The sequence below is a fragment of the Salmo salar genome, chromosome ssa09 (genome assembly GCF_905237065.1).
Source record: "Salmo salar chromosome ssa09, Ssal_v3.1, whole genome shotgun sequence".
Classification (NCBI taxonomy): domain Eukaryota; kingdom Metazoa; phylum Chordata; class Actinopteri; order Salmoniformes; family Salmonidae; genus Salmo; species Salmo salar.
The window spans coordinates 124,405,599-124,432,821 of record NC_059450.1 but is presented as its reverse complement, the minus strand read 5'-3'; the positions used below and the strand labels follow the sequence as shown (position 1 = coordinate 124,432,821).

The following is a 27,223-nucleotide window of genomic DNA, read 5'->3' as shown; positions in this document are numbered from 1 at the left end:
TAAGGTAGTCACCTGAAACGCATTTAAATTAACAGGTGTGCCTTGTTAAAAGTAAATTTGTGGAATTTCTTTCCTTCTTAATGCATTTGAGCCAATCAGTTGTGTTGTGACAAGGTAGGGGGGGGTATAAAGAAGATAGTCCTATTTGGTAAAATACCAAGATCATATTAACAGCTTAAAATAGAAAAGCAAAACAACAGTCCATCATTACTTTAAGACATGAAGGTCAGTCAATGCGGAAAATTTCAAGAACTTTGCAAGTTTCATCAAGTACTGTGATGAAACTGGCTATCATGAGGACCACCACAGGAAGACCCAGATTTACCTTCATTGGAGTTAACTGCACCTCAGATTGCAGCTCAAATAAATGCTTCACAGAGTAACAGACACATCTCAACATCAACAGACACATATCAACATCAACTGTTCCGAGGAGACTGTGTGAATCAGGCCTTCATGGTCGAATTGCTGCAAAGGAACCACTACTAAAGGACACCAATAATAAGAAGAGACTTGCTTAGGCCAAGAAACATGAGCAATGGACATTAGACCGGTGGAAATCTGTCCTTTGGTCTGAGATTAGGTTTTTAACCTCTGTGTCATTGTAAGATGCACAGTAGGTGAACGGATGATCTCTGCATGTGTGGTTCCCACCGTGAAGCATGGAGGAGGTGTGATGGTGTGGGGTCACTTTGCTGGTGACACTGTAAGTAATTTATTTAGAATTCAAGGTACTCTTAATCAGCATGGCTACCACAGCATTCTGCAGTGATACGCCATCCCATCTGGTATGTGCTTAGTGGGATTATCATTTGTTTTTCAACAGGACAATGACCCAAGACACACCTCCAGGATATGTCAATCAATCAATCAAATGTATTTATAAAGCCCTTTTTACATCAGCCGATGTCACAAAGTGCTATGCAGAAACCCAGCCTTAAACCCCATACAGCAAGCAATGCTGATGTAGAAACACAGTGGCTAGGAAAAACTCCTTAGAAAGGCAGGAACCTAGGAAGAAACCTAGAGAGAAACCAGGCTCTGAGGGGTGGCCAGTCCTCTTCTGGCTGTGCCGGGTGGAGATTATAACAGTACATGGCCAAGATGTTCAAAGGTTCATAGATGACCAGCAGGGTCAAATAATAATAATCACAGTGATTGTAGAGGGTGCAACAGGTCAGCATCTCAGGAGTAAATGTCAGTTGGCTTTTCATAGCCGATCATTCAGAGTTAGAGAAAGCAGGTGCTGTAGAGAGAGAGTCTAAAACAGCAGGTTCGGGACAAGGTAGCATGTCCGGTGAACAGGTCAGGTTTCCATAGCCGCAGGCAGAACAATTGAAACTCGAGCAGCAGCAGGTGGACTGGGGTGGACTGAGGACAGCAGGTGGACTGGGGACAGCAAGGAGTGTTCAGGCCAGGTAGTCCTGAGGCATGGTCCTAGGGCTCAGGTCCTCCAAGAGAAGAGAGAAAAGAGAGAAAGAAAGAAAGAGCACACTTAAATTCACACAGGGCACCGGATAAGACAGGAGAAATACTCCAGATTTAACAGACTGATCCTAGCCCCCCGACACATAAACTACTGCAGCATAAATACTGGAGGCTGAGACAGGAGGGGTCGGGAGACACTATGACCCCGTCCGTCGATACCCCCGGACAGGGTCAACCAGGCAGGATATAACCCCACCCACTTTGCCAAAGCACAGCCCCCACACCACTAGTGGGATATCTTCAAACCACCAACTTACTACCCTGAGACAAGGCCGAGTATAGCCCACAAAGATCTCCCCCACGGCACGAACCCAAGGGGGGCGCCAACCCGGACAGGAAGATCACGTCAGTGACTCAACCCACTCAAGAGTCGCACCCCTCTTAGGGACGGCATGGAAGAGCACCAGTAAGCCAGTGACTCAGCCCCCATAATAGGGTTTGAGGCAGAAAATCTCAGTGGAGAGAGGAGAACCGGCCAGGCAGAGACAACAAGGTTGGTTTGTCCCTCCAGTGCCTTTCTGTTCACCTTTACACCCCTGGGCCAGACTACACTCAATCATAGGACCTACTGAAGAGATGAGTCTTCAATAAAGACTTAAAGGTCGAGACCAAGTCTGCATCTCTCACATAGATAGGCAGACCATTCCATAAAAATGGAGCTCTATAAGAGAAAGCCCTGCCTCCAGCTGTTCTAAATCTAGGGACAATAAAGATGCCTGCGTCTTGTGACCATAGCGTACGTGTAGGACAAACTATCCACAGAGACAAACTGATATCTTTCCGACAGATAAGATCTTAACCAGGCCAGAACTTGTCCGTGTAGACCAATTTGGGTTTCTAATCTCTCCAAAAGAATGTGGTGATCGATGATATCAAAAGCAGCACTAAGGTCTAGGAGCACAAGGACAGATGCAGAGCCTTGGTCTGACGCCATTAAAAGGTCATTTACCACCTTCACAAGTGCAGTCTCAGTGCTATGATGGGGTCTAAAACCAGACTGAAGCATTTCGTATACATTGTTTGTCTTCAGAAAGGCAATGAGTTGCTGTGCAACAGCTTTTTTCCCAAAAAATTGAGAGGAATGGGAGATTCGATATAGACAAATCGTTGTTTATATTTTCTGGGTCAAGGTTTGGCTTTTTCAAGAGAGGCTTTATTACTGCCACTTTTAGTGAGTTTGGTACACATCCGGTGGATAGAGAGCCATTTATTATGTTCAACATAGGAGGGCCATGCACAGGAAGCAGCTTTTTCAGTAGTTTAGTTGGAATAGGGTCCAGTATGCAGCTTGAACATTTAGAGGCCATGATTATTTTCATCATTGTGTCAAGAGATATAGTACTAAAACACTTGAGTGTCTCCCTTGATCCTAGGTCCTGGCAGAGTTGTGCAGACTCAGGACAACTGCACTTTGGAGGAATACGCAGATTTAAAGAGGAGTCCGTAATTTGCTTTCTAATGATCATGATCTTTTCCTCAAAGAAGTTAATGAATTCCTTGATGCCCTTGATACTGCTGAAGTGAAAGCCATCCTCTCTTGGGGAATGCTGCTTTTAAGTTAGCTTTGCGACAGTATCAAAAAGACATTTCGGATTGTTCTTATTTTCCTCAATTAAGTTGGAAAAATAGGAAGATCGAGCAGCAGTGAGGGCTCTTCGATACTGCACGGTACTGTCTTTCCAAGCTAGTCGGAAGAATTCCAGTTTGGTGTGGCGCCATTTCCGTTCCAATTTTCTGGAAGCTTGCTTCAGAGCTCGGGTATTTTCTGTATACCAGGGAGCTAGTTTCTTATGACAAATGTTTTTAGTTTTTAGGGGTGCAACTGCATCTAGGGTATTGCGCAAGGTTAAATTGAGTTCCTCAGTTAGGTGGTTAACTGATTTTTGTCCTCTGACGTCCTTGGGTAGGCAGAGGGAGTATGGAAGGGCATCAAGGAATCTTTGGGCTGTCTGAGAATTTATAGCACGACTTTTGATGCTCCTTGGTTGGGGTCTGAGCAGATTATTTGTTGCGATTGCAAACGTAATAAAATGATGGTCCGATAGTCCAGGATTATGAGGAAAAACATTAAGATCCACAACATTTATTCCATGGGACAAAACTAGGTCCAGAGTATGACTGTGGCAGTGAGTAGGTCTGGAGACATGTTTGACAAAACCCACTGAGTCGATGATGGCTCTGAAAGCCTTTTGGAGTGGGTCTGTGGACTTTTCCATGTGAATATTAAAGTCACCAAAAATGTGAATATTATCTGCTATGACTACAAGGTCCGATAGGAATTCAGGGAACTCAGTGAGGAACGCTGTATTAAAGAGGCCAGTAAACAGTAGCTATAAAAAGTGATTGAGTAGGCTGCATAGATTTCATGACGAGAAGCTCAAAAGACGAAAACGTTTTTTTTTTGTCAATTGAAATTTGCTATCGTAAATGTTAGCAACACCTCCGCCTTTGCGGGATGCGCGGGGGATATGGTCACTAGTGCAACCAGGAGGTGAGGCCTCATTTAACACAGTAAATTCATCAGGCTTAAGCCATGTTTCAGTCAGGCCAATTACATCAAGATTATGATCAGTGATTAGTTCATTGACTATAACTGCCTTGGAAGTGAGGGATCTAACATTAAGTAGCCCTATTTTGAGATGTGAGGTATCACGATCTCTTTCAATAATGGCAGGAATGGAGGAGGTCTTTATTCTAGTGAGATTGCTAAGGTGAACACCGCCATGTTTAGTTTTGCCCAACCGAGGTCGAGGCGCAGACACGGTCTCAATGGGGATAGAGTACCTCGCTCTGTAACTGGATCCTAGACTTCCTGACAGGCAGACCCCAGACGGTGAGGGTAGGCAACAACACCTCCCTCATGCTGACCTTCAACACGGGGACCCCCAGGGGTGTGTGCTCAGCCCCCTACTGTACTTCCTGTACACCCATGACTGCGTGGCCACACATGACTCCAACACCATCAATAAGTTTGCCAACAACAAGACGGGGTTGGGCCTGATCGTTGACGGGGACGAGACAGCCTACAGGGAGGAGGTTAGAGCCATGACACAGTGGTGCCAGGAAAACAGCCTCTCCCTCAACGTCTGCAAAACCAAGGAGCTGATAGTGGACTACAGGAAACAGGGGGAGGAGCACCCCCCTATTGTCATCGACTGGGCTGCAGTGGAGAAAGTCAAAAGCTTAAAGTTCCTCGGCGTGCACTTCACAGAGAACATGACATGGTCCAATCACACTACACCACGTGGTGAAGAAGGTGCAGCAGGCACCTGAAGAAATTTGGCCCTCGGATCCTAAACAAGTTCTAAAGCTGCACAATCAAGAGCATCTTCACAGGCTGCATCATCACCTGGTACAGAAACTGAACCGCCCTCAACCAGAAGGCCCTAATGAGAGTGGTGTGGACAACCCAATAGATTACTGGGGGTGAACTCCCTGCCCTCCAGAACATCTACACCAGGCAGTGTCTGAGGAAGGCGTGAAAGATCGTCAAGGAATCCAGTCACCCAAGCCACATGTTTTTCACTCTGTTACCATCTGGCAAGCGGTATTGGAAGATCAGGTTTTTGACCAAAAGGCTCCGCGACAGCTTCAGCCACCAGGCCATCAGACTGCTGAAAAGCTCAACCTAGCTGTCTCCCTGCACAGACCTGCGCCTTAGAGACTTTGCACTCCTAGAAAAAAGGGTTCCAAAAGGGTTTTTCAGCTTTCCCCATTGGAGAACCCTTTTTGGTTCCATGTAGAACCCTCTGTGGAAAGGGATTCTACATGGAACCCCAAATGGTTAACCTGGAACCAAAAAGGTTCTTCATAGGGTTATGCAATGGGGACAACCCTTTAGGTTCTAGAGAGCAAATTATTTTCTAAGAGTGTTTATGCATCTTCGAAATAGTTTTCACTGACTACACACAAATGTACACACACACACACACACACACACACACACACACACACACACACACACACACACACACACACACACACACAGCTGCTGTTCTAATATATACTATTGATTCCACTACCCAATTTATATTTGTAAATACAGTGTAAATCCATTATTACTACGCATACTACCTCTTATATTACTTCTACTACATCTTATTTTTGACTCTTTTCATTGTTATTATTGATTATTGATAAATGTACGTACTGCACTGTTGAGGGAACTAGCACATAAGAATTTTGCTGTACCTTTTATACTTGCTGTAAACTGTGTTTGTGACGAATACATTTGATTTGACTCATGTGGCTCTACTTCCGCTGTTGAAATAAACTATTCTAGAGGTCCATCGGTTGCTCAGATGACCTTAAAAAAGATGCCACAAAGAACATCAATGTGGTACAACGTAGCGTGGGAAAGGCTTAAAGCTAGAATCCTTAAAGCCTACATCATAATATTATATGATTCTTGAAGAATATAATCTAAGAATAAAAACTAAATTCCTCATGCGCTTAGTTCAATTCTCGTACCCCATTAGAACCCCAAATATAAGCTTGTTTTACTGAAATGTTTGTAAACTATGTAAATGTAAACAAACCCTGTATAGCCTCAAAACATAGCTAAAATTATAATTTTCACATAATGCATAATGGTCAGTCCTTGCATCCATACCGACGGGAAAAATCTGACGGGAAGTGAACTGGCAACTGGAGGGTTGCTGGTATCAAATCTTAGATGCCATTGCCTGACGTTGTGCCCTTGAGCAAGGCAAGAACAGCTCCCCGGTGCCTACTAAAGCAGCCCCCCGCACCTCTCCAAAACCTGTATGTGTGTCTTTCCGAGGGGTTGGGTTAAAAGCAGAAGACAAATTTCAGTAGGACCTTGTGTGCAATTAACCAATAAAGTCATCTTAATACGTTTGAGAGTGGTTATAGTTCTCCAGACCCATTGCTCAGCTTTTTACTATTGTTTCAATTAAGGATTCTAGCTTTAAACAGGCTCAAATGCCAATCTGTCTACAACACACAATAAAATAAAATCCAGGTGAATGGCAAGGTTTATGTTCATCCCAAATGACACCCTTTTCCCTTTGCAGTACACTACTTTTGACCAGGACTCATAGGGCAATGTGGGGTATAGGGTGCCATTGGGACGCACATGGAATGGAGTCAAGGGAGTACAAAACATTTGGGGAGATTTATTTTCGTCTTGTTTTTTTTCTGTTCCTCATGACCATTTTTGTTATAAAGAGTAATATAAAAAACAGCCATCAAGATATTATGCATTGTGGAGCACATTCATTACATTATCACAGTTAATGTGTTGCTGACTGTTTACATCACATCATATAAAAGGCTTATCAAGACCTTCTTGATATGTATCCAATTCATGTAAATAAAGGAATTCCAATGATGTAACACTTTTGAAACGTTCGCGTTTGCTTTCGATTGCACTCTTCTTCCTGCACCATAAAAGACAGGCTTATCAATTGACATCACAGTAAGGTGAGTAGACGTTCCGATTTATTTAACCTAACCTTCAATGTTTGTATCCAATTAAATAACTCACTATAGAATCTTATCTTCGAATCTTATAATATAATTTCTCTATCTCAAGTCACGTAAGGCAAGGTGGACTTCAGGAGACACTAAATTGCACTATAAAACATATATTATGTTGGTGGGAAGGGGGAAATGAGGTATGCTGGTGAATAGTAAACCTCACTAATCTAATTTGTTCAGTGTGGTTGAATCTCGAGCCGGTGTGGGAAAATATTCCTTTCCGACCTCAGAAGCCCAAATAGGTCCCTCATTAAAATACGTTGGGTGCAATTTCACACATACCATGTGTGATTTCCAGTCTAGTCATTCATGGTAAGACGCCAACTTGTAAGAATCCTAGAAAAGATTTAGCCTAAGGAAAATAGCTAAGCTATATAGCTCAGAGATATTTGTTTCATTCATGCATATTGCTTTTGAGAAGTTACCATTGATGAAGGTGAGTAGTTTCCCATGAAGGTAACCTACATGTATCTCAGTTTAAGGGTGTAGGTCTAATGATTTATACATATATGAATATGTGTTTAAAGGTAAGTCGTTATGCATGAATCGCAAATTAATGTTCTTAATTTAATTCGCAAAGAAAACAAATGTGTAACTAGATTTTGGCGGGTTTTGGGGAGGGGGGGTGGGGGCTTTCAATGTTATATTACATTCATAATATTCATTTAATTTAGTAAAACAAAGTCAATCACATTATCTAGGCTACAGTACTTGCCTCCACGTTTCGCTTTAGGTTTCTATTTCTCCGGTGGGCGTCAGCATCACCAGAAAAGGGAAGGCAAGGACTCTGGGCTTAGGAGTCAAGATGATACCCTATGTGGCGTTGTGCAAGTATTGTAAGTATTTTCCTTTTTCTTCATCTGACTTTAGCTTAGTTATCATGACAAATTGACTTGTGATCAAAGTTTATAGCCTATATTTTTGTTTATTTGAAGAATTTGTAAAAATTCATTGTTCCAGGGAGTCCAGAAATACATTGGGACTACTGTCAGAATAACAAGTAGTGCTTCACCTTATGGGCAGTGGTGGAAAAAGTACCCAATTTTCATACTTGTGTAAAAGTAAAGATACCTTAATAGAAAAGGACTCAAGTAAAAGTCACCCAGTAAAATACTACTTGAGTAAAAGTCTGAAAGTATTTGGTTTTAAATATACTTAATTATTAAAAGTAAAAGTATAAATAATTTCAAATAACTTATGTTAATCAAACCAGACGGCAAGATTATTCTTTTTTTTTTTTTTTTAATGCACGGATAGCCAGGGGCACACTCTATCACTCAGACATAATTTACAAACAAAGCATTTGTGTTTAGTGAGTCACACCAGGTCAGATGCAGTAGGGATGACCAGAGATTTTGCGTGAATTGGACAATTTTCCTGTCCTGCTAAGCATTCAAAATGTAACGAGTACTTTTGGGTTTCAGGGAAAATGTATGGAGTAGAAAGTACATGATTTTTTTTAGGAATGAAGTGGAGTAAAAGTTGTCAAAAAATATAAATAATAAAGTACAGATAAAAAAAATAAAAAAACCTACTTAAATAGTACTTGAAAGTCTTTTAACTTAAGTACTTTACACCACTGCTTATGGGGCAATCCAAATACAATAAATTACTTTTGGAAAACCTTTTTGTTGAATTCCAACAACTTATTGGGAAGTAGAAAAAGGGATGTTGTTCAGGAACATTCTAAAAGTCATTCTAGATCTAGTTTTGTGATTTTGGGGTGAAAACAAGAATAGCATGCCATTAATGTATATTGCATATACTTTAAAAACCTATATCCCTCTGTAGCCCTTTTTAAAAATACATTTTTACATGTTTCTTATATTGGAAGCCTGTAGGCCTATTAAACAATTACTTATTTCTTTTACAGTTCCTGTCGCTATAGTTGTGGTCATAGTTTTCAGTGTCAATGGATACATTGACGATCCTCTTTTAGACTGCATGCAAGATTCAGACTATGCCGAACTCCTTGAAATTGTGAACAGAGGTCTTCCCTTCACAAAGACACCTCATCATATTGCCATCATCGGTGGTGGTATTGCTGGACTGACTGCAGCAAAGTTTCTGGAGGATGCAGGGCACAAGGTACAGTATCTTTCATAACATTTACTGTATCAATGTCAACACAATGAATAACATTGACATATGCTAATTTACATATGATTACATATACTCAGAAAGGAATTTAGTGTCAGTATTCTAATTATCTGGTTATGACTAATAATAGGCCTACAGCGTAAAAGGGGGAAACTGATATATTTTGTTTTTTGCACAAGGTGACTTTAATAGAGGCAAGTGGTCGAATTGGAGGACGGGTTGAGACCTACAGAAATAGAAGAGAGGGATGGTATGCAGAACTGGGTGCTATGAGGATCCCTAGCTTTCACAAGTGAGTTAGGCCTATTGTCCTACCACATGAAATAGGTAGCGATCTCTTATCCCCCATCTTCATATGTTATTGTTGAAATGAGGTCAAGCATCCGATCTCAAATGAATCATGATCTGATACAGGTGCATATCCTATAGATTTGCATAAGAATGATAACAGGTGTTTAATTTAACCATCAAAACAAAGTTAACTATGGCATTTTTAATTCAACAGAATTCTTTTATCATTTGCATTAAAAATGGGCCTTGGACTGAATCCATTTATCCAGGATGACATCAACACATATTACTATGTGAACGGGTTGCTGCAGAAAACATATACGGTTAAAGAGAACCCAGACGTGCTGAACTATCCCTTGACTGACAAGGAAAGGGGAAAATCGGCTGGTCAGCTCTTTGACTTGGCCCTGTGGAAGGTGTGTGCAAAGGGATGGGGGCTCCAAACACAGCATTAGACTCCTGTGGTGGAACACTGTGTAATGTTAAATGTTATTTTATATACAGGTACAGTATGTGTCATAACACAGTTATAACAAATACGTTTTACAAATGATTTGTTGTAGATAAGGGATGATATCAAGACAGCTGGCTGCAAGGCCATGTTGAGAAAATATGACTCGTACTCAGTCAAGGTAAGAAAACACTTGGTTGCTTAGAGGTAACCATCAGACAAGATCCAGGATTATTGTTATAGGCTAAATTGGTATGCACTTTGCCACTTTCCTTACTAGAAATGGGAATTCATGTTTTTATATATCTTTATTCAGCAATTTTAATAAGTGTTGATTTCTGATAGGAGTATCTAGTGAAGGAGGGGAACCTGAGTCGTGGTGCCCTGCGCATGATTGGAGATATCCTGAATGAGAACAGCCTCTTCTACGCATCACTTACTGAGATGCTGTATATTCAGTCAGATATTAACGACAACACTGTGTAAGAACAGCACTATGCACATATAACCAAATTAGACACCCCGCCCTACATCTAGTGTTTGTTAAGTAGTGTATTAAAGTAGTGGAATGTTCTGTTTTTCAGCTATTACGAGATCACTGATGGGTTTGACCATTTACCAAGGGCCTTTTACCAGGCCCTCAACAGTACCATTCTTCTCAACTCCAAGGTCCGACTCATCAGTCAAACCAGCAGCAACGTGACCGTATCCTACCAGGACTGGCGCAATCCATCCTCCCTGACCAACCTTACAGTAGACTATGCCCTGGTGACAGCTACAGCGAAGGCCACCCTCTTCATGGACTTCCAACCCCCGCTGTCACCCCAGAAGATGGAGGCCCTGCGGTCTGTGCACTACGCCAGCTCCACCAAGGTGGTCCTCAGCTTCAGCGAGAGATTCTGGGAAAAGGAGGGCATCAAAGGGGGGAAGAGCATCACGGATCTCCCCTCTCGTTTCATCTACTACCCTAGCCATAGCTTCCCAGGCACGGCTGGGGGGGCTCTCCTGGCATCCTACACCTGCTCCGATGACTCCACTCTGTTCCAGGGGGTGAGCGAGGATGAGCTGAAGGCCTTGGTGCTGGATGATCTGGTAAAGATCCATGGGGAGGTTATACGACCTCTCTGCACTGGAGGGTTGGTGAAGAAGTGGGGGCTGGATCCCTTCAGCCTGGGGGCTTTTGCTATTTACACACCCTACCAGCAGACGGACTACGCCTCGGACCTGTTCAGGAATGAGAGCAGAGTCCACTTTGCTGGGGAGCACACGGCCCTACCTCACGCTTGGATCGAGACTGCCATGAAATCTGCACTAAGGGCAGCCAGGAACATCAGTAACCTGGCATGATAGACATCTGGGGCCTGGGGACATCGATTGTATTTTGAATAGCTTGAGAAGCCATGATTAAAGGTTGAATGTTGACAAATGAAATGATGAAATTCGATGGCAAAATCAAAACATTTTTTAGTACTGTCTGATGATGCATTCGCTAGTATAGGTGTTCTGCTTTACTCAATATGAATGGCACAACATGATGAGACGAGTGTTGATGAAATGAAACAGAACATGTTTACTGGCCTAATTAAGTACTCTTCAGGGCATATTGTACATACCCTTTTCCCTTTCTAACCTGTATTATTTTTGTGTGTACTGTTTTAAAATGGCAATTTTGTTACACATACTAAAGTATTGTAGGAAAGAAAACTATGTCAAATGATGTCACACATGTTACATAGATGTAATGAGCAGCACGGTGTAGGTGTAGTTCTTGGGCCTACTTTTTTTAAATGTTACCGTATTGCAAACAAATACTTTGTGATTCTATATCATGTCCAATTTAGGCCTGCCTCTTTAATAATTGTACTGTGGCATATCATACTCAGCATATTAGGCAATGGTGTTGGGGGTTCGAGACATAAAGGAAAACATAATGCACAGTTCTTTTACAAAATAAAACACAGTCTATTTCCCATAGTCTAGCTCCTATCAATGGGCACCCTTCTGCACCATCTGCGTAAACCGGTTGGTTATAGACAAGGTAGTGTCAATGAAGCGGTCAACACAGCTCACGAGGCAAGTCTCTGTCCGTGAATCCAGTTTTGAACTCGGGCTCCCCTCCATGCACTTGTCCCAGCAGACATCAGTGAAGTTATGCACCTTCAAAAGAAACAATGAATCAGCTAACGTTAAGTCAATTTCCGTATGGAGGTCTCAAAACAGAAATGTATGATTTCGTAATCAACTCGCAATTCGGTGTGTCCATTCTGAAAACACGTTTGATGGGTGTAATAAAATAACAAATGCAGGATACAGTTCAAAATACAGTTAACGTAGCTAGCGTTAGCTAACTAGCTAACTCCGTAGCATAGCAGCTGCTGTGTGTAGCTAAACTACCTACCTGGGCCTGAAACTGCGCTTTCTGTTGTTCAATTGCGATCATCCTTTGGAGCTCTGAACCATCAGCCTTTTCTGACGAATTTAAATCAAAGCCGTCCATTGCAGTAACAGGGATTGGTTACAGTCGGGTTAATTCAACCAGTAGAGCTGAGAATGACCTCTGTAGGCTCGTGCGTTTTTTGCTCAGTGGTTTGTTGTAGTTTGCTCCGTTACCAAGATAATTGACTAACACACGAGTCATGACTGTCCAATATTTTCAATGTTCAGCCTTTCATTTAAGTAAGGCCAACCCATTTTTTAAAGCCACGATATGTAACTTTTTGGGCGACTTGACCAAATTCACATATAATTGTGAGTTAAAGATCTGTCATTCTCGTTGAAATCAATTCTAAGAAGCGGTAGATCTGTTCTTTGTGCGATATTTCTATGCTTCCCCTTCTAATGTTTAAATATACTTAAATATAAAATTCCTTATATTAAGCAAACCAGATGGCACTATTTTATTTTCTATTTATTTAAGGAAAGCTAAGGGCACACTCCAACACTCAGACCTCATTTTACAAACGAAGCATTTGTGTTTAGTGAGTCCGCCAGATCAGAGGCAGTAGGGATGACCAGGGATGTTCTCTTGATAGGTGCGTGAATTGGATCATTTTCCTGTTCTGCTAAGTACTTTTTGGGTGTCAGGGAAAATGTATGGAGTAAAAAGTACATTATTTCCTTTAGGAATGTAGTGAAGTAAATGTAAACACTTTCTAAAATATCAATAGTAAAGTACAGATACCCCAGAAAACAACTTAAGTATTCACACCACAGCATTTCCGCGCACCAACCTAAAGTATCTCAAAATGGATTGTGTGTGTGTGGCAGGATTACAATGATGGCAAAAAACAACATTTGAGAGTGCGCTGGGTACGCAGCTTGAGGTTGATTGTTTGAAGGGGTGCGGGACTATAAAACGTTTGTGAACCTTTGGTGTAACTCAATTAAGTTACTTATAGATGATTTTGATATGAAGTACGGAAATGTAAAAATAGGTACCATTGACTTGCATTGGATTTGTGCCACAAATGTTTATTTTAAATTTTTATTGAAACAGTGGCCAGGTAAACAAAACCAAAGCATTGATTGCTGTAGTACTTTATCCATAGACTGCTTAAATGGTAAAGAAACCAATATGTCATTGTGTAATTTGGGTGAACCATCCCATTAATATAATCACTGCTATCTATTCAGATTAAAGGTGTAATCTGCAGTTGCTATATTCATTTTTGGATTTATAAATGAATAATGTACGGTGGTATATCCATTGATTTTTTTTTAAATAATATAATTTATAAGTGCCTATTGAGCTTAGTTCAGCTGTTGTATCCCATCAGAAGCCAAAATATGAGCTTGTTTTACTTCAATGTTTGTAAACAAAGTAAATGTAATCAAACACTGTAGAGCCTCAAAACATAATTCGAACTATACTTTTGATATCATGGATGGTCAGTCCATGCAACCATAGCTCTGTCTATGAATTTGAGAGTGGTTAATGTCTCTAGCCACATCCCTAAGGTTTTTACCGAAACAGTGGCAGGGATTTAGCTTTGTTGTTGTTACAACTAAGGATTGGCCCTTTAAGATTGACCATTGCAAATGTTTTAAATCCTTACTTCATTATTAGTACTGCCCGGGGATGTAGTCTAGTAAAACAGGATTTAGCCTAGTTCTTACTTATTAAATCCAGAATTCAAAACGTATTTCAGAGTCATGTTTAGTATTATCGTCAGGTAGTATAAGTGTTTATCATCTTACTTGAATGCAGACTTTCTACAGGAGTTGTCAATGTCTGGGACCAGATGCAGACCTTGCGGTCAACATGTTGTTATAATACATTTGGAAACATATTGCAATGTGCAGTCTTCTCTTTTTGCAGATCAACATTGTCCATAAAGTTTGCTAAAAATGTATATATATAATGTGTCTTATACATTATGATTGGAAAACGCCTATTAAACCAAGATCAAGAAAACATTGCATAATTGTTTAGATTAAAATGCAGTTTATGTGGCATATGCAAAGAAGACGAAAAAGCCTCCGCAGTCGACTATCACCCAGTGGTTAAAAACTCTTGGTCAGCAGTGGACAAAACAGCAACTACATCCGGGTAAGATTTGTGTGACCTTGGTTGGGTAATCGTCATGGCAGCCATCGTCAGGATAAGTTCGGTCTACCACAGAGGTGTCAAACGTAGGTGTCTTTGTGTGTATCTGTTAATTCCACAATTGTGTATATTTCATATCGTTGTTCTTGATAATTACAGTTTTTTTGTCCAAAGTAACGTTGTACATACATATCGTAATTTGCTAGTAGCTAGCCAGCTAATGTTAGCTGATGGATGAGCAAAGCAACGACTTTTCAAGTTCATAGTGACTTCACCTAGTCGGCTCGGGGTTTCGAACCAGTGATCTTTTGGTTACTTGCACAACGCGAGCTGCGAGCGCGAGCTGTCACTGACTTCAATAGCCGGCTTCACTCTGCATTGAATCAGATCTTTTTACGGATCTCGTAAAGTAGCCTGAAGCAGCTAAAATGACCAACCTCGATTCTAAACACTTCAGTTTTAGGCCTCATTTTTGGTAGGAACTAAGGCCAACTCAACATAATCTATCACTTTTCAAAATATTCTATATACATTTTAGGCTATTCTAACCCCTATCAATCCCACATACTCTGGAATGAATCCAATTCATCCCTACTCCTATGTCTTTGGCTGCCTGTGCTTCAGTTCCTCGAATAGTTGCCATTACCTTATGTGACTGCTAGTTGTAGATATACTACTTTAAAACAACTACCAAGACACAAGATGCACACAAACAAGTTACCCTAAAAAAATATAAACCAGATAGGCCACCCCTAATTGCTGACAACCACACAACACATGGAATGGTTTATTCATGATACTCCTTACAGTTTGAGGGAAGAAAGACTCATCCTCTGATTTATTAAAGGCCTATGTGAAATAATTCACATTTTGTAACTGAGCCATGTGTGAACAATTGACATTACATTAAAGCCTAAGCCATATTGTTTTTTTGTTGCTTTGTCTTATTTTATAGCGTACTTATAATTGAACAGTAAATATTGTGATATAGTTCATGACACTGATTTGTCTTCTCCCTACAGTTCTGTTTTATCGCAGCTCTCTGCTCGCACGACCCTTGGTCACACAGCAAAAGGACCAAGACCAGTCCTACCTGTTGACGGCTAGGATTCATGGATCCTCATCTCTCCATGGTTTGTTGTTCCCACGATAAGAGTTTTGCTGATAGTGCTCCAGGCAAACTGTAGGCTCAAAGATTAATAATGGGCTATATGTGTTGCTTAAGATGAATACCAGTCTTACCAGAACACTGTGGCCATTGTATGTTTTTGTGATTTTTATGACTCCTTAAAGTAATCAATGTTCAGATTAGGCTACATGTTATGGTAGGCCTATATTATGATCAGAGTCTACAGCCCTACACCTAAGGGGATTCAAGTATTATCTTGCTTTCTCTTGTACACTGAATTGTATCATGTAAGAAGGACTTGAGAGAGGGGGGGTTTAAGTCATTTGTCAGGGAGCCAGTTAGTGATGTCCCCACTGGCATGTTGTTTGTGTGGTTGGTACTAGTGATGCACTGATATGACATTTTTGACCGATATCCAATTTTAAGCATTCTGGTATGGTTAAATAGTTAACACATTGACGCAGTGGCCTAAGGCACTGCATCTCAGTGCAAGAGGCGTCACTACAGTCCCTGGTTCGAATCCAGGCTGTATCACATCTGGTCTTGATTGGGAGTCCCATAGGGCGGCGCACAATTGGCCCAGCATCGTCTGGGTTTGGCCAGGTAGGCCGTCATTGTAAATAAGAATTTGTTCTTAACTGACTTGCCTAGTTAAATAAAGGTTACACACAACAACGTTTTTTTGTTGGCATTTACGTATGTCCCCATTACCAGTAAAACATAATCAAAACCTATTTCTTTCACTTACTTGCTGTGCTGTTCCGTCGTTTCATTCTCAACCAGGATTTCATCATGCATGTCAAGCAGTGAAGTTTCATCTCTGTCCGTGGCACCTCTTCCTCAGTGCGCACTGTCACTGTCTTCTATCTTGTCCAGCTGTGTATGTAACATTTCACGTAAACCCTGTTTCTTGTCTGCATCGAAGTCACAGTAAAGAGAATGCCACCGAATCAATTGTTCACTGCCTGTGTGGGCAGTTTTGTTGAGCAGGCGTTTCAATGCCATGACAGAGGGTATCACGTCTGCTGCAGGAGCAGTTGAGGAGCTTATTTCTCCAGTCAGTTGTTCGAATGGAGCTAGTTAGTGTGTTCATGTTTCAAACATGTTCTCAGTACTTTCCTCAGCACGAAATCCTCGACCACCCACTGGGCTGTCAGACTCAGCATGCTCATGGGGCTGATATTGCTGGTCCAAAATGTCAGTCGTGACACTAATAGCAGTGACACTATTACTGTGTAACTCCTATAGGGCAACATCTGAAAAATAGTGCACTTGTAAGTGTGTACCGGTGCTCGACCAGTCGGCGAAAGCCAACATCACCCGACAGAGAACGGTTGATTGTCAAGGGCAATGAATACCGTTGTCTTGGCGTTAATGGATTTCGCCTTTGATTTGTCTCGCTGAAATATTCGTACTCTTTGAAATGACTGCTCTGTCCACACAGCAGACATTGTGGGTTAGGTTAGGAAAGCTTTCAGCCAAACAACTGAAGCATGCACTTCTGGATGACTGTGTGATGACGCTCTCGGTAGCCTATGTGAGCAAGACCTTTAAACAGGTCAACATTCACAAAGGCGCGGGGCCAGATGGATTATCAGGACGTGTACTCAAGGCATGTGCGAACCAACTGGCAAGTGTCTTCACTGACATTTTCAACCTCTCCATGACTGAGTCTGTAATACCTACATGTTTCAAGCAGAACACCTTAGTCCCTGTGCCAAAGGAAGCGAAGGTAACCTGCCTAAATGATTACTGCCCTTTAGCACTCACGTTGGTAGCCATGAAGTGCTTTGAAAGGCAGGTCATGTCTCACAACAGCATCCACCCGGATACCCTTGGCCCACTCCAATTCGCATACCACCGGACTATTTCATTGCCCCCCCCCCCTCCCCCCATTTGTTTTGTACACTGCTGCTACTCGCTGTTTATCTATGCATAGTCACTTCAACTCTACCTACATGTACAAATTAGAGGTCGACCGATTTTATGATTTTTCAACGCCGCTACCGATTATTGGAGGACCAAAAAAAGCCGACAGTGATTAATCGGCCGATTCTTTTTTTTTTTTTTTTTTTTTTTTTTTTTTATATATATATATATATGTGTGTGTGTGTGTGTGTGTGTGTGTGTGTGTAATAACTATAACTACTGAATTAACAATGAATACAACTTAATAGAATACAAATAAAATCTATTTGGTCTCAAATAAGTAATGAAACGTTCAATTTGGTTTAAATAATGCAACAACCGTGTTGGAGAAGAAAGTAAAAGTGCAATATATGCCATGTTAAAAAAAAAAAGCTAACGTTTAAGTTCCTTGATCAGAACATATGAAAGCTGCTGGTTCAATATTCCCCGTTAAGAAGTTTTAGGTTGTAGTTATTATAGGAATTATGATGCGTTGACTATTTCTCTCTATACCATTTGTATTTCATATACCTTTTCACTATTGGATGTTCTTATAGGCACTTTGGTATTGCCAGCAGAATCTCGGGAGTTGATAGGTAGGAAGTCAAACAGCGCTGTGCTTTAAGCATTGTTAAGAGCTGCTGGCAAACGCAGTAAAGTGCTTTTTGAATGAATGCTTACACGCCTGCTGCTGCCTACCACTGCTCAGTCAGACTGCACTATCAAATATCAAATCATATACTTAATTATAATATAATAAACACATACGAGCCTTTGGTCATTAACCTCTCTAGGGGGTGTGGGACGCTACCGTCCCACCTGGCCAACATCCAGTGAAATTGCAGAGCGCCAAATTCAAAAACAGAAATACTCATTATAAAAATTCATAAAACATACAAGGGTTATACATCGGTTTAAAGATTAACTTCTTGTTAATCCAACCACGGTGTCAGATTTCAAAAAGGCTTTACGGCGAAAGCATACCATGCGATTATCTGAGAACAACGCCCGCAGACAAATCATTACAAACCGTTACCAGCCAAGTAGAGGAGTTACAAAAGTCAGAAATAGCAATACAATGAATCACTTACCTTTGATCTTCATATGGTTGCACTCACAAAACTCCCATTTACTCAAATGTTAGTTTTGTTCGATAAAGTCCCTCTTTATATCCAAAAACCTCAGTTTTGTTCAGTAATCCACAGGCTCAAAGGGAGTAACAGACGAAAAATCCGAAAAGTATCAGTAAAGTTTGTAGAAACATGTCAAACGATGTTTATAAATCAGTCCTCAGGTTGTTTTTAGTCATAATAATCAATAACATTTCAACCAGACAAAAGCTTCGTCAATATAAAAGGAAAACAAGAAAGTCGTGCTCTCGGTCGCGCGCATGAAAACCCTCGGGGACACTGAATGGTCCACTCATTCAAAGTGGTCTTACTCCCTCATTTTTCAGAATACAAGCCTAAAACAATTTCTAAAGACTTGACATCTAGTGGAAGCCATAGGAATTGCAATTGAGTCCTAAGTCAATGGATACTGTAATGGCATTCAAGAGAGACCTACAAACATTTAAAAAATCCCACTTCCTGGATGGATTTTTCAGGTTTTCACCTGCCATATCAGTTCTGTTATACTCACAGACATTATTGTAACAGTTTTGGAAACTTTTGCATTTTCTATCCAAATCTACCAATTATATGCATATTTTAGCTTCTGGGCCTGAGTAGCAGGCAGTTTACTTTGGGCACGCTTTTCATCCGGAGGTAATAGTGCCCCCTACCCTAATGAAGTTAATAAGGTCAAATCCAGAAACGACCATTTAGAAAACAAAACGTTTATTCTTTCAGTGAAATACGGAACCATTGCGTCTTTTATCGAACGGGTGGAAACCCTAAGTCTAAATATTGGTGTTACATTGCACAACCTACAATGTTATGTCATAATTATGTAAAATTCTGGCTAATTAGTTCACAGTTCGCCAGGGGGCCCAAACTGCTGCATATACCCTGACTCTGCTTGCACTGAACGCAAGAGAAGTGACACAAATTCCCTAGTTAATATTGCCTGCTAACATGAATTTATTTAACTAAATATGCTGGTTTAAAAAAATATACTTCTGTGTATTAATTTTAAGAAAGGCATTGATGTTTATGGTTAGATACATTTGTGCAACGATTGTGCTTTTTTTGGCACTGCGCTTTTGTTAAATCATCACCCGTTTGGCGAAGTAGGCTGTGATTCGATGATGATCAATGCAGTGCCTGTTAATTTATATGCAATGCAGGACAAGCTAGTTAACTACACATGGTTGATGATATTACTAGGTTAACTAGTGATTATTTGAAGATTAAACTTCTTATAAAAAACAATCAATGCTAGCTAGCAACTTACATTGGCTCCTTGCAGCCACAAGGTCCATTATTTAGGTTAGCCAACACATTGCATGATGTTTGAACTGTGATATCTAGTGAAACTTGAGAACCTAAGCAACAGCTGGCCACAGGAGGTTGGTGGCACCTTAATTGAGGACGGGCTAGTGGTAATGGCTGGAGTGGAATCAGTGGAATGGTATCAAATACATCACATGGTTTCCAGGTGTTTGATTCCACTTGTTCCGTTCCACCTATTTATTATGAGCCATCCTTCCCTATGCAATCTCCTCTGGTGTGTATAATAGAACCTCAAAGATATAAACTTCAACTGACTGGAACAATTGTTAAACGCAAAAACATCTGTAGGCTAACAGACAAACCTAATTGTTTCTATGTGCTAAAAACATGTCAGATTTATAGTAGGCCTTTACCTGCCTTGTTCAGCGGCAGAACGCCAGATTTTTACCTTCTCAGCTTGGGGATTCAATCCAGCAACCTTTCGGTTACTAGCCCAACACTCTAACCACTAGCCTACCTGCCGCCCCTAAATGATGAGTCTTTGTTTAAATGATTATCACCCTCTCTCCACAATAGGTTATTTCTGCATGTGGATGTATGATTTCATGTTTTGCTATTTGCCCTTTTGCAGCCGGCTCTGTGTCCAAAGCTGCCTCCCTGCATTGGACAGGAGAGCGTGTGGTAAGCGTACTGCTGCTGGCCATGGGGCCTGCTGCCTACTACTTCCCTGGACCTGTTATTGACTACTCACTGGCTGCTGCCCTCACCCTGCATGGCCACTGGTAAGACAAGTTTCCCCTCTAAAAATGTTCATTGGTTTAAAGGGCACTGGCCAGCTGTCTCTTCCTTATTCTGGTTAAATGTTTTTCCTTTCATATTTCCACAAACGATCATTTCCGGACAAAATTGTTGCACATGTTCTGAATAACCTCAGACCATAGTTTTTCAGCTTGAAATGTACTTGTGTTGTGACTACATCGGAAGCTTTTATGGAGGACAATAGTGAATAGAGTAGAGTAGGCAAGTGGTTGGGATAACCAACCAAGTCTATGTCCACTACATTTCTGCTCATGCAAAAACTGTTTTGTTCTTAGCATTTATTTTGCTTTCATTTACGAGAGCTTTTTGAAGGAGGTGGGCTTAATGTCGCCCTGGGGCACTATGCCATTGCTAGACCACTGACTAAATGAAAGTGGCAGGTTTAAAGCACAAATCCTAGTCATGTGTGGTGTTAATACCCTTTAGGTTTTAGTTTTGGGTACTTGGATATCCTCAAGGCATGTCCCTCTAATGAAAACCAGCTAATTGTCAAACTTGTCACTGAGGAGCTGAAATGCACACTCATATATATTTTTTTGAACATCAAGATGACGCTTAAGAATGCTGGTCATGTGTAATACCACATGGCTTTTCCACCTGTGCTACTTTTGTGACGTATGCAGCTATTTTTAAAACCGCGCTCCACATATGTTCCAGGAGATCAGTACCATTTAACTTGCTAAGGCTGTGTGAGTGCCGCTATTTGAACTGGAGTCATCAAATACCACCATTGTCCAGTTAACTGAGGAACACTATGAGCCCGCCTACGAAGCTCTGTCCTCCAAGGCCACTGCTATGTAAATAAGATTTGCTTCTCTCTTTAGGCACTATTCAAGGATTTCACCATTCCTTATCCCTGAATGCTTACAGTTCTGATTGTTCTCAATGTAATGGTATTGCTTCCGTCCCTCCCCTTACCCCAACCTGGGCTCGAACCAGGGACCCTCCGAACACATCAACAACAGTCACCCACAAAGCCTCGTTAACTGTCGCTCCACAAAAACTGCAGCCCTTACAGAGCAAAGGAAACGACTACTTCTAGGTCTCAGAGCGACGTCATTGATTGAACGCTACTAGCGCGCACTGCTAACTAGCTAGCCGTTTCACATGGGCTACATAAACAGGACAAGACACCCCACCCTGTAGTCTAAACAAAGAATAACCTAACTAAGATCACATGATGGTGCCTTGAGCTTTTTGGTGTGTTCTCTGGTGGGTCTTCAGCCATCCAAATTATGCATTTGTCCAATTCCCCCTCCCAAACATTACCCTGGTGAAGCCAATGAAGTCAGGACTGTGTCCCGTCAGGATGGCTATGACCAGTGGCATAGGAAGGTTAACGCCAATGTTGAATCTGTAAGCCGTGCAGCTCCACCCGAGACTGCCGTGCAGCTCCACCCGAGGGAAGCACGAGATTAAACTTCACTCAACTTTGTAGAGCAGTGGTCACCAACTGGTTGATTGTGATCGACTGTTCGATCTCCAAGGCATTCCTATTCAATTGCCAAACATTTGTCCAAAAAAACAACGGTAAATCCTTGTTCCTTTATTTTCTTTTGTCTCGGGCTGTTGGTGATAGGTGCACTCGATTCAGCTGTCCAGCATGCCGGGTATGTTGCCATTTTGAACCATTTCATGTCTGAAGGTTCAAACTCTGCCTTCCCGGCTGGCTCGGAGAGCAAATCAAGTGCACTATAGGCCTACCGCTGGTCAATCGGATGGATCCGATTACCGCGTCTGCAGAAACGTAGCAGGCATAAAAATAAAAAGCTATCGCAAAGTTGTTACTGTGAGATTTTAAAACCATGACTAGAGAGAGACTGTCAACAAATACAGCAAAGAGCTGCTGTTTTTATGAGTGAGTTTAAGTTCTTACTCAGCACTTTGTATTCAACACTTTGCATATTCTTCCTATTTCCACTCAGCGCTACAACAAGCACTGCAGCAGTATTGAATCAGTAGGAAAGTGGATCTATAGGCTTGTGTTACTATTAGCAGCTTGGGTCTTTTTTTATAATGAAGGAATATTTAACTTTCTCTTCATAGGTGTAACAACATGAATTGGTCAATGAGGCAGAAATAATGCGGTGCGACTCGATTTTTGCCATCAGCTGGAAGGCTGTGTTCCTTTGGTCAGTGGAGAGCGGAGGGATGTTGAGGCGGACCCTCAGTCCGCTGAGACTGACCATCAGATGCAGGCACCATCAGCCGAGTAAAATTAAAAGCAAATTAGCTGCACTCAGCTGTACCTCAAGTAATACAACAACAGATCTATTACTGGTATGATCATATAGCCAACCTCAATTTAAAAAAAATGTCCCGAACAACAATGCATTGGCAATGCCAATATGCAGTGATAATGTATGGGGCCTATAGCTTGCTGCACAAACCTAATTGCTACAGTACTGTTTTTAATTGGTTAAAGTTGCATAGGCTTACGCTTTGAGTCCTGTTAATTTTTTAAAATCTAAATCGGTAGATCTCAGCTTGCATTTTGACTCAACGGGTTGGTGACCACTGTTCTAGTTTATTCCCTGTTAACACTATCAACGTTTCTCTTTTACTGTGGCAATTGTGATCAAATCAACGCAATATTAGCCACTTTCAATACAACACACCAAAACAAAATGAACTATGCAAGAGATTGTTTTAGGTAGAATGCATCGGAGTAGGATTCTATTGCATTGACACACGCTATTCAGCCCGGTGCTGCATAAACAATTAGAGCTGCAGTAGACCTATATGCAAATAGCCCGTTGCCATATCTGGACTGTGTTTACAGCATGAGCGGTCATGAGTAGGTGCGCTTGTTTTGAGATCAAAGTGAGAGAGGCTAGCATAATTTGTCTGCTTCTCTGTAATAATGGTATGGGAGTAATGCATTTTATTTAAACGTGGTTTCTTGCATCAAACAACATTTTAAGCCACCTCGTCTAAAGGACAAGTGGATAAAACAGGTTCATGTCAAGCCCTGCATGTTTTTTTTTTTTTTGTTCAACCAAAAGTCTCATGGAATGTAGGCTTACATTGCACACTACACATTGGCTGCTGCTGTAGGCTGAATGGTAGATCATATTTCAATGTTGAAATGTTATGGGATGCATTTTCTACATTGTTTTTGATGGTAGGCCACTCTGATAGGCCCACATTACGATCAAGTAGCCTACTTGGCCTCTTAACTGTAACTTTAAAGCGGGTACAGCCTCAGTGTTCACAGTACACGCGTGCTGGAAGTTGCACAGAAGTTTCACAACGTTAAAGTTTGCGCTCAGACCTGGAATTTGTTCAGTGCCCCAAAAAAATGGAGAGAACAGTGGTTAAATGTTTAGCCACTTTAATTTTGCCCTTGTTTACCAAAAATTGTATAAGGAGGGTCACTTAGCCTTTTTTAGCACTAAATCACTGGCTATTCAGTAATATTGTGGCTCTAAGCAGTCTCATACATTTCTTTTGTCTTATCTCCCCAGGGGGATTGGACAAGTCTTAACGGACTATGTTCATGGAGAACCGAAGATCAAGATGGCCAACGCAGGCCTCTTCCTGTTATCGACTGTCACCTTTGCCGGTCTGTGCTACTTCAACTACAACGATGTAGGCATTTGCAAAGCGGTGGCCCTATTATGGAGCAAATGAATGGACTGAGGTTTGGGATAGGGGAGGATGTGGGCACTGGGACATCGGCCATCTTGTTCTGGTATGATTGTAAACATTCAAGGGATTATGTACATTTCTATAAATATATAATTTCACAAGTGTTGTAATTCATGTTGATGTTTGTTGTGCTTCAACAGGCCTGTTAATGATCTGCTCCTGTTGATTTATGATGTGGACTAAACTAAATATAAGTTGTCCTTCTGACCCCAATCAAACAGTGTATGCTGCAGTTTAGTGAAATGTTATACGGTTAACTTCTACCTGGGGCCTGTTAGAGGGTGCAATTTTACAGAACGCTTCGATAGAAATGCATTTTGTAGATGGAATTGTCAGGTTTATTCAATGCATTTCTAGCTTCCCCTCACTGAGTTCACTCCTGTTATCAAACTGCTAATATTCATAACACTTTGTAATGCTTATGAGGAAGTATCCGGTGATTTACATATCTTTAATTTCAGATCTAGTATGGCAAATTACTTCATCTGTTCTGTACTAACTTAATTTATTATGTAGACATTGCATCCTTATTTGTGGTATGTTTTGTGTCCGTCACCAATCTGTAAATACCAGCTAGTGCCCTTCAAGACCATTGCAGTTGGCTTAGTGCCACACATTTAGTCTGTTTGACCTTGCAGTCTGATTTGATTGACAAGAGCAAATGGGTGTGACCACTAGCAGTATTTAAACTGTAGCCATACTGTTCTGGACTTTATGGGTCTGTTCAGAAGGGATGTGATGTTATAAAATGTTTAGATGGATATGCATTTTGTAGAATGTATGATTTGTCATGCAGAATTGGGCATCGCCGTAGCTCTATTCATGACATTTCTAACTGCAACATTCTAAACATTTCACCTCACTGAGCCCATCCCAGGTTGAGCATGTAGAAGAGTAGCCATACTGAGCTGTACACCATTGCGCTTCCATTTGTACCAACCCTGTTTGTTGTCAGTCAAATGACAATATCCTGGTTTGATAGTAATGTGCATAATTTACTTACACAGCTGTGCCTGGCATCACTCTTGCTTAGCATTTATACACTGTTGGCAGGAATGACATTTTCCATTTATCTGATAAAGTGTATGTATGAACAGCTGCTAAGCGTCATGAAGTTAAGTCACGAGTGCATGCACCTGGTCAAAATGGCATCGTTTTATTTTGTACTGTTGGGAGTGTCGGCTGAAACAAGTAGGAGTTGTCCTAGTTAAACAGCCAAGAAACATGAAGGTCTTTGTCCTACTACTACACATGTCTGAAAGCTTAAATGGCTTTGGAAATTCAACTGTTTTGTCTTTTTATTAGGTCTTGTTGATTTATACATGTCACCAATCTGTTCGGTCAGATTGTTACGCACAGAATAGCTTCAGAATAAAGTGGATATTATGGATTGTGTTTGACAAGATTACAGATGTCTGTTTATATATTGAGTGGATGGTAAACTACACACATAGAACGTGTCTGTGAGGAAGTATTCTGATGATTTATTAACATTTCTCATTAGTAATTTGAACGACGTGTACACTGACTTGAAGTACTGCCGATATTAGTGTAATCATTAAACACAACTGTTGAGAATGACTAAGCAATCATTAGCTGTTGATACTTTATAATGGGTATTTAAGCATTAATACAAATGGTGCCTCATTGTAAAAATAACTTTCTATTCTATATGCACTGCTGTACCATAAACTCTGTCATATTCCAGGATTTTATAAATCCATATAAACACTCAGGCACCTCCCTGAGGAGTAACTTCATGAGCTCTGCATCTGGTCCAGCCTCAAAGCTCAAGTACCACGGACCCGACCTGACTGAAATCTGCAGTCAGTTGTACCAAGAATTAGTTCCATGAAGAGCTCAGCCAAAGATTGCTCCTGGGGGAAAAATGTTGGTTACCTTTGTCTTGTCAGTGTGAAGTGTGTTTGTGCAAACAGCTGGTATCAAGGTACAGTAATAATCACACCTGGGTTGTGTTCAATTGGGAGAAACTGAAATGGTCTTGTTTCATAAGGGGAACACGGATGTTTTTTCTTGAACTGCTGAACCCGACCCAGTTGTCAACCCAAAGGCTAAAGAGACTTTTCAGTGTGTGTTTGTTGCTTTGTGGGAAGTTCAGCTGGAAAATAAAGCCATACATTACATGTAACGTAGATGTAAGCACTGTTAATTTCAAAATGAATGCAAATGTCTGTATTCAAAATGTATGTGGTTTGGCAGAAATGCCTTTTTGGTTTAAATTCTTACAGCACACCATATAACTTTGCTTAAAAGGTCAGAGTCAGTCAGAGAGAGTAACAGCCCTTCCTCTGGGCATGTCATTGTTTCTATAGAATTGGATATTGAACTGGCAATCATCTAGAAACCAGAAAACAAGACATAATATGCATTCAACAAAGAAAAATACTGTATGTCTTGCAGCAGTATGGGTACAAAAGTACTTTTGCCTGTTTTTGTCACATGATCTTCCCTGGTGTATGGGGTTGGGATATGCAGGAGCATCAGTAGCCTAATCTCTGTACAGGGTTGGGGAGTAACGGATTACAAAAACATTGTAATCAGATCACAGATACTTTTGAAAAACTGGAGGATTACTTTTAAATTCAGAAAGGATGTTTGCGAAAAAAATCTTGGACACTTTTCTCAATGACATTCAAATCAGCCTTGAAAAAATTTGCAAATGTAAGTTTGTTCCAATTGAGCGAGTCTGACCACTATGATAACACACCAAATGTGTTTGATGGATCGCAGGGAATAAGCTGGTATAGACTTTTGTAGGCTACAGTCCAAGCAATGTCTTCCAATGTAGTTGCTACATCCAATTTTGGACTTAGAAATTATATTAATTGAAGATATCATTTAATCATATATCACATGTAATAGAAAGTGATGGGTTAGAACAAGCCTACATAGCCAACCTATAAAGTAAAATGTAACATCCATAT

The 27,223-nt window shown here is 40.9% G+C and overlaps 3 protein-coding genes across 5 annotated transcripts; 2 read left to right on the top strand and 1 right to left on the bottom strand.

The window, feature by feature from the left end:
• Nucleotides 1-6,771: 6,771 nt before the first annotated feature.
• On the top strand, nucleotides 6,772-11,806 carry il4i1 (interleukin 4 induced 1). 3 transcript variants are annotated; one of them, XM_014213791.2, is made up of 8 exons: nucleotides 6,772-6,933; nucleotides 7,724-7,826; nucleotides 8,864-9,078; nucleotides 9,270-9,382; nucleotides 9,596-9,797; nucleotides 9,945-10,013; nucleotides 10,178-10,314; nucleotides 10,417-11,806. In XM_014213791.2, the coding sequence occupies exons 2-8, from the start codon at nucleotides 7,796-7,798 to the stop codon at nucleotides 11,177-11,179; spliced, it is 1,530 nt and encodes a 509-aa protein (XP_014069266.1). In that variant the 5' UTR covers nucleotides 6,772-6,933; nucleotides 7,724-7,795; the 3' UTR covers nucleotides 11,180-11,806. The 3 variants fall into 3 exon arrangements, with proteins under 3 accessions (XP_014069266.1, XP_014069265.1, XP_045580460.1); XM_014213790.2 differs by lacking the exon at nucleotides 6,772-6,933 and adding an exon at nucleotides 6,999-7,426; XM_045724504.1 differs by lacking the exon at nucleotides 6,772-6,933 and adding an exon at nucleotides 7,004-7,302.
• On the bottom strand, nucleotides 11,659-12,571 carry timm8b (translocase of inner mitochondrial membrane 8 homolog B (yeast)). The gene is made up of 2 exons (XM_014213811.2): nucleotides 12,231-12,571; nucleotides 11,659-11,989 (listed from the first exon to the last, which is right to left on the bottom strand). Exons 1-2 carry the CDS (start codon nucleotides 12,327-12,329, stop codon nucleotides 11,819-11,821), a joined length of 270 nt encoding a protein of 89 aa, XP_014069286.1. The 5' UTR covers nucleotides 12,330-12,571; the 3' UTR covers nucleotides 11,659-11,818.
• A 1,770-nt stretch (nucleotides 12,572-14,341) lies between these two features.
• On the top strand, nucleotides 14,342-25,859 carry LOC106612556 (succinate dehydrogenase [ubiquinone] cytochrome b small subunit B, mitochondrial). The gene is made up of 4 exons (XM_014213809.2): nucleotides 14,342-14,464; nucleotides 15,401-15,511; nucleotides 20,440-20,590; nucleotides 24,095-25,859. Exons 1-4 carry the CDS (start codon nucleotides 14,416-14,418, stop codon nucleotides 24,258-24,260), a joined length of 477 nt encoding a protein of 158 aa, XP_014069284.1. The 5' UTR covers nucleotides 14,342-14,415; the 3' UTR covers nucleotides 24,261-25,859.
• The last annotated feature ends 1,364 nt before the right edge of the window (nucleotides 25,860-27,223 follow it).

Coding starts and splice junctions, on each gene's coding strand:
- timm8b (XM_014213811.2), bottom strand. CDS start 12,329: ATGGACGGCTTTGATTTAAATTCGTCAGAAAAGGCTGATGGTTCAGAG. Junction 11,990..12,230: donor AAGCGCAGTTTCAGGCCCAG/GTAGGTAGTTTA, acceptor TTTCTTTTGAAG/GTGCATAACTTCACTGATGT.
- il4i1 (XM_014213790.2), top strand. CDS start 7,391: ATGCATATTGCTTTTGAGAAGTTACCATTGATGAAG. Junction 7,827..8,863: donor TGTGGCGTTGTGCAAGTATT/GTAAGTATTTTC, acceptor TTTCTTTTACAG/TTCCTGTCGCTATAGTTGTG. Junction 9,079..9,269: donor TGGAGGATGCAGGGCACAAG/GTACAGTATCTT, acceptor TTTTTGCACAAG/GTGACTTTAATAGAGGCAAG.
- LOC106612556 (XM_014213809.2), top strand. CDS start 14,416: ATGGCAGCCATCGTCAGGATAAGTTCGGTCTACCACAGAGGTGTCAAA. Junction 14,465..15,400: donor CTACCACAGAGGTGTCAAAC/GTAGGTGTCTTT, acceptor TTCTCCCTACAG/TTCTGTTTTATCGCAGCTCT. Junction 20,591..24,094: donor CTCACCCTGCATGGCCACTG/GTAAGACAAGTT, acceptor TTATCTCCCCAG/GGGGATTGGACAAGTCTTAA.